This window comes from Labrus mixtus, chromosome 6, assembly GCF_963584025.1.
Source record: "Labrus mixtus chromosome 6, fLabMix1.1, whole genome shotgun sequence".
NCBI lineage: Eukaryota > Metazoa > Chordata > Actinopteri > Labriformes > Labridae > Labrus > Labrus mixtus.
The window spans coordinates 10,446,113-10,467,994 of record NC_083617.1 but is presented as its reverse complement, the minus strand read 5'-3'; the positions used below and the strand labels follow the sequence as shown (position 1 = coordinate 10,467,994).

General features: G+C 40.3%; 1 protein-coding gene across 1 annotated transcript in view; it reads left to right on the top strand.

Annotated features, from left to right (window-relative positions):
• The window catches only part of LOC132975407 (E3 ubiquitin-protein ligase NEURL1-like), a 31,478-nt gene that overhangs the window by 6,878 nt on the left and 2,718 nt on the right, over nucleotides 1-21,882 (top strand). The window contains exons 3-5 of the mRNA XM_061039926.1: nucleotides 141-462; nucleotides 15,079-15,795; nucleotides 21,107-21,280. Coding sequence (XP_060895909.1) covers nucleotides 141-462; nucleotides 15,079-15,795; nucleotides 21,107-21,280 — 1,213 coding nt within the window. The remainder of the gene's footprint in view (nucleotides 1-140; nucleotides 463-15,078; nucleotides 15,796-21,106; nucleotides 21,281-21,882) is intronic.

Below are 21,882 nucleotides of genomic sequence, written 5' to 3'. Positions count from 1 at the left end.
AAGGTGGCGCCAAACCATTAACATGTTTATAACACAAAACAAAAGTTTAAAAATAAGTTCTCAAAGTTTAGAAGATAAAGCTTCTCCAAGATAAAAATAAAGAAGTTGACCATAACTAAACACAAATATTTTCTCTGCAGATCACCAAGAAACAGTGCTGCTGGAGCGGCGCCCTGCGTCTTGGTTTCACAACCAAAGATCCATCGAGGATCAACCCAGACACCTTACCGAAGTATGCCTGCCCCGACCTCGTCTCTCAGAGCGGCTTCTGGGCCAAAGCCCTGCCGGAAGAACTCTCAAATGAGGGCAACATCATCTCCTTCTGGGTGGACAAGAAGGGCCGGGTGTTTTACCGAATCAACGACTCCAGCCCAATGGTTTTCTTCTGCGGGGTGCACGTCTCTGAACCTCTGTGGGCTCTCATAGACGTCTACGGCCTCACCAGAGGGGTCCAGCTCTTAGGTGAGTCATGCAATGAAAACAAGGGAGAATCTATTAGAGATTTTTTTTTTAGCCATTCCATCATGGTGCCTGTAGCCTGTAATGAATGCTGTTCGATCAGTCGACATTCATGGCCCACATTGGATGAATCCAAATGCCTCATGCTAAGCTAACATGTTGATCCCAGTAAAGCTTATGATTTAAACTAGAGTTGTTCTGATCTCTCTCTAATACTGCCTAAAATGTGGTATCAGCAAGTATGCTATGAATGCACCAGTTAGACACCATCACCCCCCAAAAAATCTTAAACACCAACTTGGTGCTAGCAGAGAGTGTTATTCATTAACATAAAATATAGTTTCATAGTATTTTAATTTACTCTGAATATGTCAATACTGAAGTCTAGATATCATAACAGGTATCGGGAAGGAAACATTTATTTCTGAACATAAACATTAGCATTCAAGAACTCAGCTCAAAGCACTTCAAGCACAAAGCGTCAGAATAGCTGGAAACCATTCTGCATCTGTTGATGTTTTCTTCAGTGTGAGTGCTTAAAAGGTGATGTTACATACAGCTGCTCTACTTTTCCCAAACCCCTCCAAATATCTCTATGGAAAAAGATGGTGGGAGATTAGGAGGACTGTATAGTTACCACGGTCATTAGTATCAAAGAAATTTCCCTAAAGCGGAGAATTCAAAATGTCTCAAATTTATTCAGCCAAGCTCCGTGTGGTGTTTGAAGGGTCATTACATGAAAGAAATTAAGAGCAAACAGGTCCCCTCTGGTCATTAGCTGCGGCTTTCTCTGCACCCAAACATCTCAACTATTTTTGGATTGCAGGTCGAGATGCATTTTTGAAACACTTAATGCGTTTAAAACAGCTGTGCCTTATTTTTGAAACAATACTAAACTATGCAAAGTAGATAAATAGGAGTCCTTGTGGGTTAATCAGTACTTATTTATATCCATTTCCAAGAAATGCATGGCCTCTCTCCAAAGAATAGAGGCTGTCATCACCCTTAATAAAAATAGAAGAGGCTCCCACGTTGTGTAGATAGTGCCATTTAACCTCATTTCTCCTGGTGTGGCTGACAGCGAGAAGCGTGCTATCTTGTGATGGGCTGTTTGGTATCCAGCACCAAAGTGCAGCTATCTGGGGTTCAGTGGCCTCACGGTGATGATCAGCACACAGCTCTTGTCGAGGAACAAGAAGGAGTGTGTTGGTCATTCGAAGAGGAGGGATGATGTCAGGTAATGACATGTCTGTCTGTGTTTTTTTTTTTTCCCCTTAGCAATCAAGACACAAGAATGTCTCACCCTTTTGATCCAAGACTGAGTTCTACTTCGTTTCACTTGTCATCTTCCTCCAATCAGTCTCACAGATTTAAAGTTAGTGGAGTGGCCTTTGTCAAACTTTGTGAAAAAGTAACAGTATTTTTTTCCATTTTGCAATTGAAAATAAGATTTCCCAAAATGTATAAATAAACTCAGTTTTTTTTTTGCCTGTGAATTAGGCCAGCAGCCCTTAATCCCAATGTTTCTTCTAGTTTTCCCACATTGATCAACTTCATCCCCACATCGACATCCTAAACCGAAAATCCTCAGTCCTCAGTCAGCTGAAGGATACTTTGGCTATCAGCTTTCCTCCATAGCCTGAGCGCGTCACTACTGGAGAGCATGGTATGTCTCAAAGGCCCTGTATTGTCTTAGCCGTTGGCTGCAGTTCAGCAAACACTTCATGCTCTGAAATATGGGCGGGCACATCAAAGTCTGGGTGTTGTGAACTGGCACATGGTCGTATTTTCCTTCAACAGAAGGGTGCATTTTTATTCTTAATGACGCTTACTCTGGGGTCTGAAATTTATGCTGCACCAGCTGATAACCCGAGCCAAACTTCACCTGTTGTGGGTTTGTTATCACACATCTGTCCAGCTGGGAATTTGAGTTGATGCAGTCGTTTCTTTTCTTTTTTTACAGTAGTTAAATTGAGCGTGGAGCTGTGAATAAGTGCTGTGGGGTGGTTAGGTGACCTTGATTTGGCTTTTTAGATAAATCTGTAAAAACATCTAAGGAACTTAATCTACCATATACTTGCTGACTTGCTTATTTTTTAAAGGGGTTCTCCAACAATTTTCATTGGTCAATCAGCAGCAATACTTTTAGGGGTGGGAATCACAGCGTAACTCACAGTATCAGCGATAGCGATAATTTCACACCACCGCATTATTAGACAGGGAAGATTGATCTTCTGCTATCGATTCGCGCTACAGTAACAACATAACTCACTAAACAGGGGCTCTTTATATTCCAGTCGGCCTTCATTCCTCCATAGCCTTAAAACTCCTAGGAAATACATGTCCAACATGTACTCAATAAAACGGACGATGAAGTCCATCTGAAGTGCATCTTCTACTTTTCCTCTCGTAGCGGCATGAAGGTTTAGAACAGTTTTTTCTTTCTAGCGTCTTTAGAATATAAAAGCGGCGAGCACATCTCCCAGCTTCTTTTGACCGCTGTCTAACATTTCCCCCACTGGCTCCTTCTCCTTTAATCCTGCTGTCAACTTCTTCTTTGTCCAATTAACTTTTGCTCACATGATCCTCATTCATGATATCGGCCCGGCTTCGAGGAGTCATAATGTAATCACATAGTGAGTCAGACCGGCAGTGAAAATATCGATTGTAGGGGCAAGCATAATGATCATTGGACTAATTAAACAAGTCTGAATGCTGATATGGCCCCATATGCCCTTAAGACTTGGTTGGACCTTTTGACAGAGTACTTAACAGAGTCCAATGACGATGTAATCTCAAATTGGACTTTTTTTTTTTAAACGATCATAACTAATGCAGCACAAGTAGAGATTAAAACTTTTTACTCCACATACTCTCTTCCACTGTTAAACATTGGAGCCTACATTACCCATAATGCAACCTGGCCTCTGACAGCTTGGTGAAATATGTGACTGTGTTATGGTAGTAGCTGAAGTAGCCTCAAGCTTCTAGCCTAAAGCAGAAATATGAAACAAGCAAGAGAAGTCTTGTTAGCACGTTTTAACTACAAACTGCAGATTTTGTTTTAATCTTGTAGTTTTTATCCACAATTGACGGTGACTCAGTTGACATAACTTATGGCAATCAATGGGACGTCTAACAACTCCCACTGAAGTCGAACTAAAGGCTAGATTTAACTTTTTCAAGTACACAGTAGCACTGCCCATGACCCATAAACAAGATTGTTTTTGAAAAATTGGTGAATTCCCCTTTGAAGGATAGAATAACCCTGTCAACCCTGAGATTTCAGAGTTTCAGTTTTGATTTGCATTGTGGGAACTGTAGGATTGCTTTCTGAAAGTGATTCTAAAACACTGGAGTTTCCCTCATGTTGAGAAAATAAATATACTTTGTATTTGTAGTGATAACATATTTCTACTCCAAAGAACATTTCACCAATGTTTCTCCAAAGTACAATTCTTGTGTTGTGACCTCATTCCCCAGCTGACACAGCTCACGCTTAGCTCAGACCAATCAGCCTTCACTCATTCTCATTATAAGACTCATGAAGTAATCATAACTCTATCTGGCCACTCCCTTTCTGTGAATAGCTTCTCTATAACCTCTATCTTTAATTATGAAAGCATCCCGGCACACATGTCAGCACACATACAAGTCACTGTCACAGGCTTCCTACCTATTGATATAGTAATTATGTGAACTATGGGTAATTATTATGTAATCAAGCCTTTTATGGTTTCACTATTTTTGCTTTAACTAAAGGATGAATATTATGAAATAATAATAAAGTTGTATAATTAACATTGAACTAGATACGTTCATTTGTTCCATTCAGTATAGCAGTGACCTACTATGGCAGAGATCCGTTTTAGCAGCCAAACGTTTTTTTTAGCCTGTGATAATCCGCATCAAACACATGCTCCGCAGGATTCCCATACCTTTGTATGTGTTTGATCTTTTACTACCCTACATGCTGCATTTAGAGATGAATAAAAAGCTGCCATACCTTGCTGCCTTTTTATACTTGTGCTGTGCCTCAATGCAGCCCGCTTTCAAAACACTTCTCCTGCTATCAGGTCTTATTCTGCTGTTTAAGGATCTTTTTCAAGAGCGGTGTTGTTTCCTCTCTAAGCTGTTATCAAGGGAGCGCAGTACAGCAGCTAGCCACCCATGCAAGGAGTCAAAGGTGAGCGTGAGATCAGTGAGACTGCTTGAAAGCTGAGATGGTGTTGCGTAAGAGAGGAAGCTAAATTAATCTGCTGAAATCAAACTGAGCCTGAGGGGTTGTCCGGACCAACAATGCAGCCCATGCAATTTAAGAAAGATCGGTTACATCACCACACTTGTCCTACTCACGCAGCTATCAATAAAGACCAAAGGGCCCTGCTTGGGTTTTTGAACAGAACAGACTGTGCTGTTTAGGATGTACAGAGCTGCTGGGATACATCAGGTCTCAGAGGGGCTTGTAAAAGGTTTCCTAACGTGTATAATGCATTTGAAGCAGCTCTGCATTTATATTAGCAGTAACACAAGAAATCATGCTTCAGGTACGGTTTTATGAAGAAGTAAAAACGTCATATTCTTTAAAAAAAAGAGGGAAGTTTAGGAGGTTTGTTTTCCTTTTTCTGAATAGTTAACTTTCCAGGATTTAAGTTTTGTTAAGTTTGTCGCAGGAGCTCCAGAAATGAGGTCACAAACAACTTTTAAGTGTTTTCAGTTTCATTTCCCTGAAGCATAACACATATGGGAATGCTAAACCTTTCTGTAGTCAATAAAAAACGGTGCTCTCCCTTTACACATGTATGGCTGCAGTTTGAAGGGAACGTGTTTGTTTATGTGACCAATCCCAAGAGACCACACAGCATCCGGCGTTTGGTACGGGTATGATGGATTCTGTCCAAGTCTGATAAGCGGAGCGAGTCAAAGGCAGCTTTTGATGGATGCAAGATGCTCCACTGGGGGTTTGTTTACTAGAGGTAGATGAGTCACTTAATCACTGACAGAGTGCTAGTGATCCGTGAGCCGGGCGTCAGCTAACATCATCTGCAACCTGTCTCTCCAGTCGTTAGAGAAGAATCCAAAATGGCTGCCAGGCTGTCAGGAGGCTGACTAGCTCTCAGGTGATTAAGGGTAGGGTGTTGACATCAGTCATCTCTGTACATAGCATTGCAATGCATCAGACATGTAGTGCACCATGGTGGGGATAAACCTCCTGCTGTATGTTTTTCATCCAAAGTAGCATTTCACTGACGTTTCAGCGTGAGGGGACAGAAGGAACAACACTGACAGCAGCTGCAGGACCTTTAAAAAAAAAAAAATACAGGGTGCGTCGATGAAGATTTCTTGACACTTGAGTGGCAAGTCTCAATGGATGGCTTAAATGTGACACATTGTGTAATAATTTACATGACATTTTGCACGGATATTGCAAAGACTGAAATTTGTCTTGCATCAGTGGTTTCACTTGCATCATCATCAGGGACAGAAGAATTGTTCTCTTCTTCAAATGACTTCAAACAGATTGTTTTCAATTTTGGTTTAACCAAGAGAAGCAACCGAACCTGATAGTCCCAAGAAAAACACACAATATCTCTAAATGGGCTTATTTTTTTACAGCCAAAGCACTGCACACTAGCCTCTTCTATTTCCAGCATTTCAAGTGTTTCCCCTACAACAAATGTAAATGAGTGACAGGTCTTGTGGCATAACCCTTTGATTTGCTGATTTGGGCTAAATTCATTTATCCCACAGGACACAGACGTTTGACCGATGATTAGGTTAAAGGCAATTTCCACTATGTTTTAGCATCAACTTAACAATCTTAACAAATGTACATCCCAGTTCATCTGTGAGGAATTGCCCTGTAGAATAATTTACCAGCCACCACTGAACATCATATTCAAGACAAAAACATATTGACATAATGAAAATGAAAGATAAAGTCGGCATCACATTGTTTGTATGTTTAAGGCCCTTCAAGTGCACTTAATCTTCGATTAAGCTCCATATTTAATTTAGGGATTTACTGTCTAATCATTTTTAAACTGTGTAATCCTGGATCACGGGTTTGATGTCAGCAGTTTGTATTGTTCAGGACTTATTGGAGCCAGAGGAAAGGACTTAAGGTTATCCCTGATTTACCATCAAATGTAAGGCCACAGACAGATTCACAATATCCTTAGCATTGATTTATTGGCATCATTCATTGTTTCCAGAACAGGACCTTTGTGGTCACTTGACTCATAACTCAAGGAGTTAACAAGATATGGTAAACAGTTGCATTCACCTTTGATTATTACAATCAGGGTCCAACCACTGCTTTGGTTTATGAGCAAAGACCTGCAAAACTAATGACATTCCAATAACCCTCAGCTGTGTTTTCTTTGAAGTGCTAATTAACAATGTGCTAGCACACTTCACCAACATCATTGACATTGTTAACATTATAACTTCTATCAGCGTATGGTCTGCATTAACTTTGCTGATAGATTTATTGTCTAATTATTTAAATTCATTGCAATTGTCAACCGATTGCCAGTGAGAACAACACTCTAAAACCTTCAAATGTATATTTTCATATGAAAACAGCTGCAGAAAACGCAAAAGTTAAAAGCTGGAACTGGGAATATTTTGATTGTTGACCTTGAAAATGATGTAATCAGTACATTAATCATCAAAACATTGCCCATTGCTTTTTTTTTTACTAAAGCATTAGACAAATATGCAAACCTTTTCCTTCAGCTTCATGTTAAACACTTTGTGTTAGCATTTAGCCCAAAACACCACTGTGCCTACATGCAGCCTATCAGAGTTGCTTTGTCATTTTGTCTGAAACTATTTTTAACTTGCTATGTGAGCCTCTTGTGGTTCAAAAGAAAAAACTGAAACTGTCTGTAAGCTGATAAAAATCACTGTACCTTTGACTCTTTTAAAAGATAAAAAGATGAAGTGGAAATGCTGAAAAAGTATGTGCTGCACAAACATGTTGGGTTGTCTGAACCTGATTGTGCTGTACTTTCCCTTCTTTGTGTCTATTTTTGTCTCTGTTCACTCTGTGTGCCCAACGCTCACGCTCACTTGCTTCAAATCTCACTTTTTGTTTCACTTGTCAACATGGATTATGTGGAGTTTTTACAGGGCTTTGATTTGTGGATGAAGTGTTTTTTATAAAAAGAAAGGTCAGATAGGTACAACCTGTCGTGTTTGGCCAGTAATTCATTGTAGGGTCAGCAAAGAACCAATAGATAAAATGGTTAAGAGGGGCAAGAGGCTTCAAATGCAAGTAAAATTATTAATTTATTTCTATACTGAATCTTAAATAATGTGGCATTTATGTGTAGGCGTTGTCTTCCTTGTTTTCTCAGAGCTTCATAAGGGAGCAGAACTAAACCCTTTAGTTGCTTTTGATTTATGAAGACATGTGATATGCCTGAAGGCTCTGATTACCCCAAAGTACTGCAAATGGATGTTGTACTAATGCGTCCGATGGTTGGTCTGCAGCTTGCAGACAAATCGTCCAAAAACAATAAACTGGAAATTCAGCATGGTAATAACAATGTGCAAAGTCATTAGTCAAAAGTCTATGCTCAGCCAAAGGCAAACCAATAGACAGTGATGGGGAAATGCATACAGAGATGCTAAATGTCTGCATATTATGAACATTTAGTAATTTCCTTGAGCTGAGTTATTCTGGCAGAATCAGACTACAATCATGGATCATACTTCAGCCTGTCGCCTTATTTCCCCTCTTTTACTCTATTTCCTTAGACATGACCTCTCTGTATGCTGATCACGCCAACTAATCACATGGAAAGTTATGCTTTTTTAAGAGAGTTAATATTTAAGCCTGATTACAGTCACATTAAGATTTAAAGACTGCAGACTCTGTCCTGAGATACCCCCTTTAGGAAATTACTGAAGCCTGCAGCTTATAATCAGGTCAAAAGGAGCAAGTTGGGCCAATGTTGATACCTTTTTTGGGTAAAAATGCTTAATGCTAGAGATGATTGTAGTGGGTTGCCATGGTAACATTATCCATTGGTTCATGGCCCATCATGTTTGATTCCCAAGCGTTTACTGTGTTTCTCAGCAACCAGCTAATCTCCATAACCTACCCAAGGACAGCCTTACTGTGCTGGCTTCAAATGCTGAATTTACCATCTTTGTATTTACATCACTTTCATTTTAGGAAAAAAACTATTCCAAAATTCAGGTGTGCATAATGAAGATTCGGCCTTATCTCAATTGAAAGGTTAGAAGTTTGATCCCAACCTCTTGCAGTCTACATGCTTAAGCGTACCTGGGCAAGAAACTTGAATTTCTTCATAAAGTATAGCCATTGGTGTGTGAATGGCTGAATGTGTTATGTAGTGTAAAGCACTTTAAGTACACTAAAAAAATGCTGTACAAATGCAGTCCATTTACCATTTAGTCATTTCATCTTGATTGTTATGCTCTATATCACAGTAATGGTTACAGTTTTACTGTATAGTGTGAGTCAATTGTTTGTACTTATTTCAAAAAATGTGTCCTGTGAAGAATGGAGTTTAATATTTATAGATGTGTGAAAATGGGATGCAGAGAACCAGATACAGTAACTTAAATTCCCGTGCAAAGTCACTTCAACGTAACTGATCTCTTAGTAACTATTGTGTGTTCATAATAATTGGTTAACTATCATTCTGAAGTGCATCTGCATGAATATCTTGGAGGTATGAAGATAAAAACATTGTAGACGCAGGTTACTTAAAGTCTGGCGCTGCAAAGACACTGGCCATGAAAGTAGAAGAAAAGCACATTTTCACATCCACAATTACTGATGATAGTGACTCACCTTGCTGAGATTATAAGGCCTCTTACAAATCTGCACTACATTGGCTGTAACCACCAAGGAAAGAGCAGTGGATGGAAGAAACCATGGTAACTGTGCCTCTGAGGCTTCTGTGAGTCAAGAGCAGCGCAAGACGCCACAAAATGACTTCAGAACATCACGAAATGACTTTAAGAAAGAAAGTAATACATAGAGGATTCACTGAATGGATTAAATATTGACTTGGCATGATGGCTACAATAATATGAAAATATATTAAGTTTGCATATAAAACATAGAGATAGTTCAATTGTTCATATTAATATTTGACTATTACAGCCATAAAGTAACTCATTTTGCAGCAGACCTTTTGGCTCCGACTTCATGATTAATCTAAAAAGTAAACAGAACAAATATTTTAGTTCAATGTCATATATTCATAATATGAATGCTATACTGAAAGATTTCTTGATTTTCCAGTTATTTCTCCTTCACTGAAGCTGGACAGTTGGTTTCAATGAAATGACGGACTTTGTATAAACTGCAATGTTGGAAGATCGTCCCTCGACCCAACATCTGCCAGCGTGTGCACATCGGGATTACAGTCTATGTATTCATAAGAGCTCTGTTTCAAATGAGCTCAGCGCCTGGAATTTATTTGATTTGTTGAACCAAAATAAATGCCGCTGGCCGGGCTATTTTGCCTCAGCTGGGATTTAATCGGCCCAGATGGAATCGAACAGATTTGTGGAGAAATCAAAATAGGAATTGTAATGGAGCCTGTCAGGTTTGGATCCTTTGAGCTGGCCCTGCGCGGGGGAATCCTTGAGAGAGGAGGCTAATCACTTTCAGATGACCAAAGTCGAGTCCCTGCAAAGACTGGAATACTTGTGCTGACTTTTCTTTGTAAGAGTGGAAATGTGTCCATCTGGGTCGTTTTCAAAGAGGCTCTCTGGACATCGCTTTGTCCAAAACATTGAGATGAATTTATAATTGGAGAAATGTGTTGGAGAGCATATTGAAACACTAAAGCGATCTCATCTTCCAGTGGACGCTCTTAAAACTTTTAAGATTTCTAACGTAAGTGGCTTTAAAGGGTTTTGTGTAAAGTGCATGGTGTTTAACCCATGTAGTCACACTTTATAGTATAGAAGTGGGGTTTGTCCGGCCTTGGGAACACTGCACATGGGACATCTTGAAGTGCTGAAGAGCTTGCTTTCAAAGCTGCCAGTTGTCACCTCTGCATGTGCCTTTTTCTTTCCATGATCATGATCCAAAACTCTGAAACATCTGGCACAAGACCAGAGACTCGTCTTGATCTTTGAAAAAACGTCACATATGTGCTAGGCTCCTGTTGCACATGGTATCTCAGATACTCAAACTGCGAGGCGGTATCGATTTCTCAGCACTCTCTAAGCTTTTTCAACGCTCCTGCTTCACACTCTTAGAACTGTGCCAATAGGATATCACTTCTTAAAGGCTCATCAATGCAGAATGTCCCTTTAAACTGTTCTTTGTATGATAAAGCCTTCTCTCTCCTTTTTTGGGAAACACATGGCACCTGCCCCACCTCCCCTCTGCTCCCTTCCCCTCCAACCTCCTTTCTCATGACAGATGACTTCACTCACTCATTCTGGACAGAGCCCTCAATAGCCCCCCTAGGCATGCATACTCAGGGCAAATCCCAAAACACACTACACACACACAATTGGTGCCACCGACCTTGTACAGAGGTTGCAGCCTCGCTAAAACCCCCAAAAGCCTCCTAATCCTATTCCACCAGGCCAAGGAATAAAGTGAACCCACCCTCGTCTATTCAGTGCCATGCCATTGTCTGTGTGACTAAAAAAGGCAAAGAATACATGCAAATCCTCAATTTAATGCCTGACTTAAATCAAAATCCTTGTAGTCTACTGTAACACATACTGGCCTCTCTGAAATGCATTTCAAAATGAGGTGGAGCCACACAGTTTGTTTTGGCAGGGTTGCATCCTCAACGGCTTTTTTTCTCTGATACGTTAGCTGTCATTACAGCAAGTGTTCTTACTGGAACAGGCTGCCAGTTTTAAAAGAAGAAGAAGTTAAATCCTCCTTTGCCGATATAATCAGGTTTACCTTTAAAGGAACCGGTATTTCTGGATTGCACTGCAAGAGTGTGTGTCGCTGAAGTGGTTGTTTAAATAGGTTAACCTGAATCAGGTGATGGGATTTTCCTGAGGTGTTTGTTTGGGTGTGTTGTGTTCTTACTAAACAAAGCCAAGAAATTCCCTCCATAAAAGAGTTGATTGAGGTTTTCCCCTACTGCAAAGCTAGATGTTAAATAACAAGCTGATGCCAAGAGGTCACCCATTGACCCCTCAGAAGAGGGTCAGTCTGGTATGTTGTTTCTGCAAGAGATTTTCTCCCAAGATTGAATAGCTGCAGCAGACCAGGGAGCTCTTACTGTTTCAAGGAAAATGTCGGCCATACACTTAACAGTGTCTTTCATGTCTGAAAAAGGGACTCAAAAGTTTGATTGATATACAAAAGGCTTCAGCGACTTGAATTTAAAGATTTAAAGTACTTAATCAGCATTATGTTTTTGTAGAACCAACTAAGCATCACCAAATCTTATTCACACTGACAACGTGTTTTGGACTATAACACTGTAATGTTTAATTACACAACAGAGGACAGAACAAGACTGAACCTGTCTGTGTGTGAGTAATATTTAAAAGGGGTGAGCAGTCTGAAAAGAACGAGTTGGCTCCATATCAACTGTAATAACAAAGAGTGTTTACAGCCCAAATACAAAAGGATACAAATCTCGTTTGGAGTTTTATGTGTGCCGTTAGTATATTTTGGGTCAGTCTTTCCAACTGTTTTTTCAGACCCACCCACAAAGCTCCTGTGAGCAGTACACCGTTTATACCTAATGTATTCATTTAAATATAATGAACTGGGGATCATGCATTATTACAATATGAAAATGGAAAGTATTTTTTAATACAATTGAACTGCAGATGCGTGGATTAAATTAGCTTGATAAAGTCGGCATTCATACAACTTGGAGTGGTTGAAGCTGCACATTTCTCTAAGCTTCTCCAACAAATAAGATGTTATTCTTAATTCATTAAGTATTAAGTGACTACGTTTTCCATTTAAACCATTCCTTAACATAACTATTTAACCCAATTTAGCAATTACTTCAAGCTTCTTCAACCAGTATAGAGCTACTTCTAGCTAACTTGCAACCATTTATCCATTAGCTTTCACTGTCTCGACAAGTTAGCCAATTATTTTAGCTATTGCTATTGGATGTTTTAACTGACTTTACTATTTTCCTCACTTAGCCATGACTTTTGTCTATTTTAGCCAGTTAGCTATTAGGCTAATTTTAGATCCCCATCCCCCCCAACTATTTATCCATTTAATTTGGCTACATATCTTAGTCATATATTTTAGCTGTGTATTCTACTAAGCCCAGACTGTAGCTGTTTCACCATACATTTACCAAACTATTTCAACCATTTAGATTTTAGCTTCTCCAACTATATACTAACCTTACTGTTAGCTCACTTTCTCAACCAGCGATCTTAGCTAGCCAACTAACGGATTCATTAATGTACTTCCATTAATTTAAAAGTCACTAACTGTTCCTGCACTACTGGTGGCCATTTTTACAACCAGTTACTCTTTACAACTGGCTATTTCCACAACAATTTGATAACTATTTCAATTCCTGTGCTTTCTTGCTTAATGTTCATTAGGACTTATCACATGACAAATATACATTTGTTGATATATGATTTTAATGTAATCCATTGTAGCTCAGGCCTTAATCTTCTCATAACTCTCTGACAGATACAAACATAGAAGGCTATACCTAATACACTGATTAGGAACTACTGTTGTATAACATACAGAGAGTGTAGACAGGCTTACTGGGACTATTTCAGCCATGTCCCTGCTATGTGTGTTGTTATGAGAGCTCTTCTGTGCCCCCATTTACCCATGCTGTGAATTTAACTGTACACACAGGAGATAAACATAGGGCATTGTGTGTTTCAAGCTGTGTTTACTGGTTGCTTGTCTTATTTTTCTGGTATTTAATGTGTTTTATTCTATCCCAGAATCCTTGGAAACAGAACCCAGTGAGAGGTCATACATATTTAAGTATCAACTGTCTGTATCTCAATTTTTTTTTTTGTCTACTTTCATTTTTATTTGAAGAGGAAAATATCCTGTAACGTTACCATTCTCCTCACGGATTGTTTTGACTGCTGAACCACTCTCAAAAAACAGAAACTGCGAATGGCAGGAAGCCTTAAACACAAGAATAGAAATTATCTCCTCTATCCCGAAGATGATAAGGCGGCTAATAATAAGAGTCTCATACTTGGTTTTGGACACTCTTGACTGAGGAAGTAATTAAGTTCAAGCAGTTTATCAGTGGCTGGCCGGAGATGTGCTGTCTCTGTGTGATAAAGGGGGGTGAGTGAGGTATGCCCTTTTCTCTCATGAGTCCACCCCCCTCCCTCCTATTTCATCCTCTCCTCCTCTGTTGCACTCCCCCCTGCTTCATCAGCTTCCCCCAGGGGAAGCCCGGAGCAGATCGAGGCTAAGAGCCACACAACTCAGCCATCATGTCACTCATCCCCACTCTGCTCAAATGTCCAATCAGGCTAATTTTAGCCAGTGTTAAATTTGGCAGCGTGTCCCTAAGCATGCAGATCTGTTTGTACCGACCATGTGCATGGAAAGACACATGCGCACCATGTTTACTTTTTTGCAATGATGTTCCTATGTGGCTTCTTTTTTTTACAGTGAGCAGAATTCACATAGGAAGGACTATTTGCAAAGGGGCTACACAGCAAGGACAAACGCGATACAACACCTTTCTTGTTCACTGATAGGAAAATCAGCTGTATATAGTGTCCTGCACATAGCTGTAAATTTGAACAGAGTAGAGAGGTAGAATACGGTGCATTCAATTACTACTGCTGATACAGCAAGGACTTTTGGCAGCCCATTGAGCATGAGCAACTTGTATACTTAAAATACACTTTTAGTCCTTGACAACGACTGAGAGAAACTGTTTCATTAGAGAGAAGCATTTTAAAACATCCATCCTCCGTAATAAATAGCTTATAATTATCTCTGCATTTCTACACCTTCAGCTCTAGATTGTTGTGGCACTCTATGAAGACTTCACAGTTAATGTAAGCATAAAGAATAAGAAGTAGGTAAATGTGGGTCATCAACGCAGAACTCCAAGCTAAAGACAGAGTGGGAGGCTCGAACACAGCTGAGCTTTACTGTTTTGCAGCAGCCTCATGTGCATCTCTTCAATGTTACATAAAGCTGTTATGTCTCTTTTGCTTTTACCAGCCTGCAGCTACAGTATGCCCCCACTTAAAGCTCTGATATGTTTCTAAACATGTACACATTGATGTATTTGTTCACATTGTTGGACTACAAGCCTCGGTACAGAGGGTGCATTAGATGAATTAGTTATAAAGCAGAGGAGCCGGAAGCCACCATTTGTTTACAGAGACGAGGAAGATGAACGAGGAGTGCACAGACACTGAATGTAAAACAAACCGGTGTTGTACATGGGAATATGAACAAAATACTAAGTGGGTGTATAAACTAGGTTTGGCTGACTGTAATAGTGACAGAATGAAGTCTGAATAGAGTTATGATGTTATCTAAATATAAATCAAAAGAAAGCAGGTAGTAGGACACTGTGGGTTGACTTGGAATGAAAAGCTAGCTTCAAAACCATATTCGGGTGATTATATAACATTCCTTTGTTTTCTTCTCCGCAGACAGTGAGATGGTCCCGCTGGACTGCATGCGTCCTCATTCTTTCACTGCCGCCCACCGGGCCTCCATTCAGAGAAACGCTGATGACCCACGTCTTTCCATCAGCCTGTGTGACCTCAGCCTGCAGCAGCAGGAGGCAAATCTGGATGAAGATGATGAGGAAGAAGAACAGCTACAACCCCTGAGCTCCTCCTCCTGCCATGTGCCCCAAAACTCTCAAAACTCACAGCAGTGTTCGTTGCTGCCCAGCCATTTAGACAATGATCTGCACTTCCACTCGGTGCATGGCGTACATGTTACGGCGCTGGATAAGCACACGGTGGCGAGGCTTGATCACCGTGGCGACGAGAGGACCCTGGTGTTCACCAGCCGCCCAATGCGCTGCTCAGAGACTGTGTTTGTGAAGGTGAAGGCGGGCGTCACACGGCCAGGGTGTCTTTCTTATGGTGTGACATCATGTGACCCTGCCACCCTGAGGCAGAGTGATCTCCCTTCTAATCCAGACTCCCTGGTTGACCGCAAGGAATTCTGGGCCGTGTGTAGGGTGGGGATGCCGCTACACAATGGAGACATCTTGGGCTTTGTGGTGAACGCAGAAGGGGAAGTCATGTTGAGCCACAATGGGATCAGTGCAGGGATGCAGCTGTGTGTCGACAACTCGAGGCCTCTCTGGATGTTCTACGGTCTGCACGGCACCATCACACAACTCAGGATCTTAGGTTTGTTTCTTGCTTTCTTTTTGATATTGTGTGAGACTGCTAAAAATAGCTTGATAATCCTGAATCAGATTAAAAATACAAATCCAACTGTAATCTGTGTAAATCTGTCAGGAAAGAAGGAAAGTGTTAGCTCAATCCCTGTTTTTAATCTCTCAAAAGAAGACAGTATTTGAACAAAATTGCAAACTTATTTATTTCCAGTCAGGGGAGTGTCCACACTTTTTGGATTGGGGTGGCCCAACTGGGGCACTGACCTGAACAGGGGTGGCCTGAAGTTTGTGTCACAAACATGAATGAAGAGCATTTATCTACTATCTAATCATATCGACTTTAAAGTAACAGAGGATAATGGCAACATATACATCTTCTAAGCTTCATTTTTCAAGGACTCAAAACAATATGTATGTCCAAATTCACAATTTTTAGTATTTAAAAAAAATGCAACCAAACATCTGCACACTGAAAACTATGAGCGGTCTATTGCAACACAGTCTGAAAAGTGGATTTCAATTTCAGTCCCACCCCTGGCATGCAAATAACAAATAATAGTTAAGGAATTTGGGGTGGCACTGGCCATAAGATTTCAAGGGGGGCCACTGCCACATGGACATGTCCCTGTTTCCAGGGATATCTTATACCTTTTAAGATTCAGGCTTGGTGTTGCATGTGTTCCTGAACTGTATTTGAAACTCTCGATTCCAATCAAAAGACTTAAAGGGATAATGTTTCAGCTTAAGTTCTGCTTGCTGGTGAGATCACTTGGACATCTAGCTGCTGAGTCACATTGCTGTTTTTTTTAATATTAGTTATAGTAATTCCAGTAGCAATGGAGCCCTTGTATAAATGTTTTTAAAAAATCCCATATTAGCACACTGTGAGTAAAAGTTTGAATATATGGTGGTTGAAGAAATTGGAACATGTTCCACAGATCTTAACAGGAAGTTTCACTTCATTCAGAAGTTAATGCAGTCTGTGATCCTTGAAAGACCTTTGGAGGCTGAATTCCCACTCAGCCGAGTCATGAAATACTTTCTGTCTGGGCTCCTCTGACTTTTTATCAACTCATATATCACTTGGGAATTTACATTCTGCCCCCACAGTTTGCATATGAATGTTAACTTTGTATCTTCAGTTGAACAGAAGTCCTTTCAGCCCCGCCTGATTCTAGCAGATTTCACATGATGATACCGCAGCTTTACCTGAAGGTACCCTGAAGTTAATCACGCCTGGTGATGAGAGTCTGACTCCCAGTCTGACTCGGAATACACCGAATTAGATCATTTTATGGCAAACAGGTTCAGGAGCTGGGGAAAATGGTGGTGTGATGCCAGCTAGTTGTAAGCTTTGGTGTCCATCTTTGGGTGGAATTTGACAGAGAAAGTGAAACCAAACATGCTAGCTCGCATGCAAATGCTGCAGTGATGATCACAGTCTCAAAATATGCTTTAGGTGTGGTATGGAGAGGTTTAGTGAACCAGCTTTACTCAAATAACTTTTGTTTTCTCCTTTGTGTTGTGGTAAAGCTCTTGTCATTGTTTTTGGAACATACAGTATTTATTGTGCAGTCAATAAGTATGTTGTAGCAACTCCACCACACTCTATTAATTTTAAAGACACAGCTGCAGGGGGAAACATTGCTAAGAGTTTATTTTCTAGAGCATTTGACAGCACACATCTCTAGCTAAGACATAAATATGCTTTCCAACATTTTATGCAATTCTTAGTTTGAAATATTTAGCATTACTCACTCTGTTTTAAGAGCTCTACACTTAAAGGCTTTAAAAGGTCTATATTTTATAAGGAGATGTAGCTCTGCTTGGATAGTATATTATGATGCTACAGTGAAATATTGCAGAGTGCTGCCAGCACTGAGTGAATGTTTTTTATTACAGTCTTGCAATAAAGAAAGTCAACTTGAAAAACAAACATATTTCACAACAGAGTTGTCTGCTGGCTAGATTGATAATGGTCATGTTGAAGCAACTTTCCCAAGAATTGTATTTGATAGTCAAAATTGTGAGGTTTGTAGGAATTTGTTGATTCTTGTTATTGTCTTTCCTAATTCATTTATGGATAATGATTTCTCTCATTCCTCTCTTTCATGTTTTCAGTCAGACTGTGGCTGAGGAGGTTATTTCTGTCTTGCGTGGGCTCCAAGCAGCTAACATTATGTATCAGGAGGTGGGCTCTGATAGCTCCTTATGATTCCCTCCATATGCATTATTAAAATGTAATTGCATGAAGGTTAGAGATGCTGGGTTTTCCACCCACCACCTGTTCCCCTAACACCGGTCCTCCAAACGTTTTCTCTTCTTCATCTTTTCCTCTTTTTCCCCCGTGTGTTTTCTTACTTAACCCCCCCTCCTCTTTGCTGATTCTTTGGGGTATGAACGTTCTCCGAGTCATTACCCACTCCAGCTGTAGGGAGTGCATTTGTGCCGTCCCTGCTCACCCACTCGCCGTCGCCACACGCCACAAGTTGCCATGGAAACATCTAGCCAGTGAAGCAAGTGACAGTTTGTCATGGCTGGGTGTTATCGAGCCTGTGAAGTGGAACAGATGGGAGTCTGTTGCACTCACATGGTCATTTTGTCCATGTTTTCTCAGGAACAAGGATTTAATCATTTCAATTTAAATATTTAGAATCAATAGCAGTCACGGTCACAGTAGTGATTAATTTCCTCAAGGTGTCCAGCAGTGCGCCCAGCTGTACTACAGCTATAATCTAAATTTCTGGATGAGCCATTAATCCAATTACTGCATGTATGGTAACGGAGTCTCTCTTGATGACAAAGCAACACAGAATTATGGCATGACGCTGTGGCTCCCTTCAGAACATCTTTCTGTAGATGAACTCATTCTGTAGGTTTTTTGCTGAGCTCAGCTGATATGAGGTTTTTCTTTGGATTGATACAGATGCCTATCTTAGAGGGGAAACTCACAGTTTACAAATATTGTGACTGATACATTTAATTTTTGGACTGAAATATCAGAAGGCTACTCTTTCAAACAAACAATATTATTAAAGAATATTATATTGTAGAACACTGACGACATATTGCAGTGTGAAGCAAGATCTGCTGAACTGTGATGTTTGCTACATGCGATGCAGACGGTGCTGAGAGTATTGTAACCTTGCTCTGTTCTGGACACAATCTGTGAATGGCTCATATCAGCTACCGATATAGTGATCATGCTCTAGCTTTTTCCCCCAGAATTAAGAGCACCATTTTAAGACTCATAGGATTTAAGATTAACTTTATTGTTTCACAAAGTGAGACAGTTCTGTAAAAGATTCAAAACCCAATACAGGCACAATTAGCAAGTGGCATTCAAGTCGGCAGCTTAAGAGCAAGATATTTCCCTCAAGAGTTTGTAGAGACAATGAAAGAGCTTAAAAACGAGTTAACATTAGTCTTAAAACGATTCCAGATAAATGCTATTGTTGCTCCACATCTGTTGAAGGTGAAAATTAGCAGTTTACAAAGAAGTTAGCATTTTTATTTGAAAAGTTCCATCAGTTTTGCGTGTGCAGGCTCATCCACTCTCTAGACAGACCATTCAGCTAATGTGGCATTTAAAGCCAAACTTCTTTCAGACACTAAAATGGAAATAAATAAGTTGACATGATGAGGCATGGATCTCTGTATTTGATAAACAAGTGCTGAAAGCCACCATACACATGCTCAACCACAAATAAACCTCCTGCACTGCTTGCATATCTCAAGACATTCACATATCCATTCTTGGTGGCTCAGCCAGCAGTAAATTCATAATAGGAGTGAAGATGAAAGGTCCCCTTGATGAAAGGGTACATGAATAGACATGAAGGTTATCCATTCTTTCTTATTAGAGTTTGACCAAGACATTTGCTAACAGCCGGGCTGTCACATAGCTCACGTTAAGTAGGCAATGGAAGGTTGAGTAAATGCTACTATATGCATTCATGGCTCTGTATCCTCTCTAAAATATGATAATATAACGAATAAATGAATAGATGACTCTGAAAAATGCATGTCTCAGCAAAGTGGGGCAAACAAATTGATCCCAGCACCAACCTTAAAAGCAAACTAATTATGGAAAAGTTTTTTGTATGGGTTAGCACAGGCCCTGTGTTCTTGTACACTTTGTACCTCTGTTGATTTCTTGGTAGCAATCAAGTTGTTGCATGACTGAAAAGCTAGTATGTTAATGTAGTCTGAAACTGACACTGCAGTGGTTGAAATGGTCAATGGAAAAGGCATCAGAGTTCAGAGGAATGGGTCAGAGCACACGGTTTGAGTTAGGAAACAAACTGTGTATATTTTGTTGTAAACAGACCACAGAAATACAGTAAAGAAACTTTTACTGACATTTTACACCATCTGCTGTCCTTTTTTAGCTGTAGGAAAATGTGGATCATCACATTTTGGGACAGGATGTGAACTACCAGTACTAGAGTAATGACACTTGGGATTGTTGGTTGGATCAAGTAAGCTTCCAGTCTGATGTTGTAGTGTATTTTTGCCATGGTCACTTGAAGGACAATGTGTACAACAATGTCACGAGCCTGCCAGGCAGACTAGACCGGGATTTGTCAGTGGAATCGGGGTCAGTATTCTAAATGAGCTGCCAAAATGAAAACCAATGCCAGAGCCAATGGTTATGGGGTGTGGATGGGGACGGATCACACAAGACCGACAACACATAGTCTGTGGAAGCATTTTGTACCCTTCCCAGAGGGATTGTGGGCTCAGAAGGAAGGACAGGCGAGGGGTTTGGCATTTCTGACGAGACTCCGCCAACTCACACTCACTCACCCACACACAGACACTGTGGACGTACAAGTCAGTGCTTGGTGATGGAGAAGATTTTAAATGTGATAGAAAGAGTGTGACAGACTGAGACAGTGAGACAGATGCAAAAAGACATCATCTCACTCATTAGCAACTCTGACTTCTCAAAGATGCATAGTGTGAAAGATGGAAATATTGGAGTGTGACCAAGTGACCAATGCTTTTCATTTGACCTTTTTTGGACGCAAGTCTTCCAACAAAATCCACCACTCAAAGCGCTGATCAAAAACCACTATTTATACACCCGACAAAAGATCAACTTGAAGAGAGTATTATGTTGATCAAAGCCAGCAAGATGTCGGCAGTCAGTGTTTTCTAACCAGTATGGAGTTACTGGTATTGGAGATGTTCTCTGTATCATCTGATACTATCGGCAAGGTATCTGCAATGGTTTTGGAAGGGAAAATGTGTTTTTGCTCTACTCTCATCCATAATCCATGTTTGGCTAATCTTTGGTTTCTTTTCTGCGCCTTCAGGCTCATCTTCACACCCAGACCTCCGAGGCCCCTCGGTTCCCAGCTCCCCATCCTGTACACCCAACACCCCCACAATGTTTTGCAGCGGCAACTCCGAGGCCAACCTGAACATGAACATCAACCTCAATTCAAGCCTAAATGCCAACTACAACGCAGTCTTTTCTTCCTCTACAGGTTGGTCCAAGCTTTCATTCCCATGGGTTACCTCAAGCTATTGTTCTTCTTTTCAGAGAATAATGGAGAGTAATTACTCTCTCAATCAATCAGATTGTTCTCCGATAATCTGATAAAATAACTGTGTAGTCTAGATGAGCTTCGGTTTTCCTTTGTAATGACAGGTCATTGTCTCCATTCAAGAACTGATGTGTGTCATGTATTTCCTTTCCAGATTTCATGATTTCTTTTTGTCTCTGTTGTTGTTCAATTTTGTTTGTGTAAGAACTTCATTAAAGTGCAGACATAAACCAGCCAGAGGCACACAAACACTGACCCAACACACAGCAAGACGTCAACTCACAATATGCGTGTTTGCACATGAAGCAAATATTTACCTTGGTGATGTGAAGCAGTGATTCCTGACATCACTACAGTCTAAAGCTGCAGGCAGTATGAGAGAAAAAAGTCTTGGCAGAAGGAGTGAGAACTTGAACACAAATATTCCTCCAAACATTTTTTCCTGAACCATCATAAGCAGAGAAAAACAGTGGACAGGGTACTCACAGTTGTCTGCCTGAACTACTAATTTTTGGCAAATTTGGGGATTATTTCTCTCACAC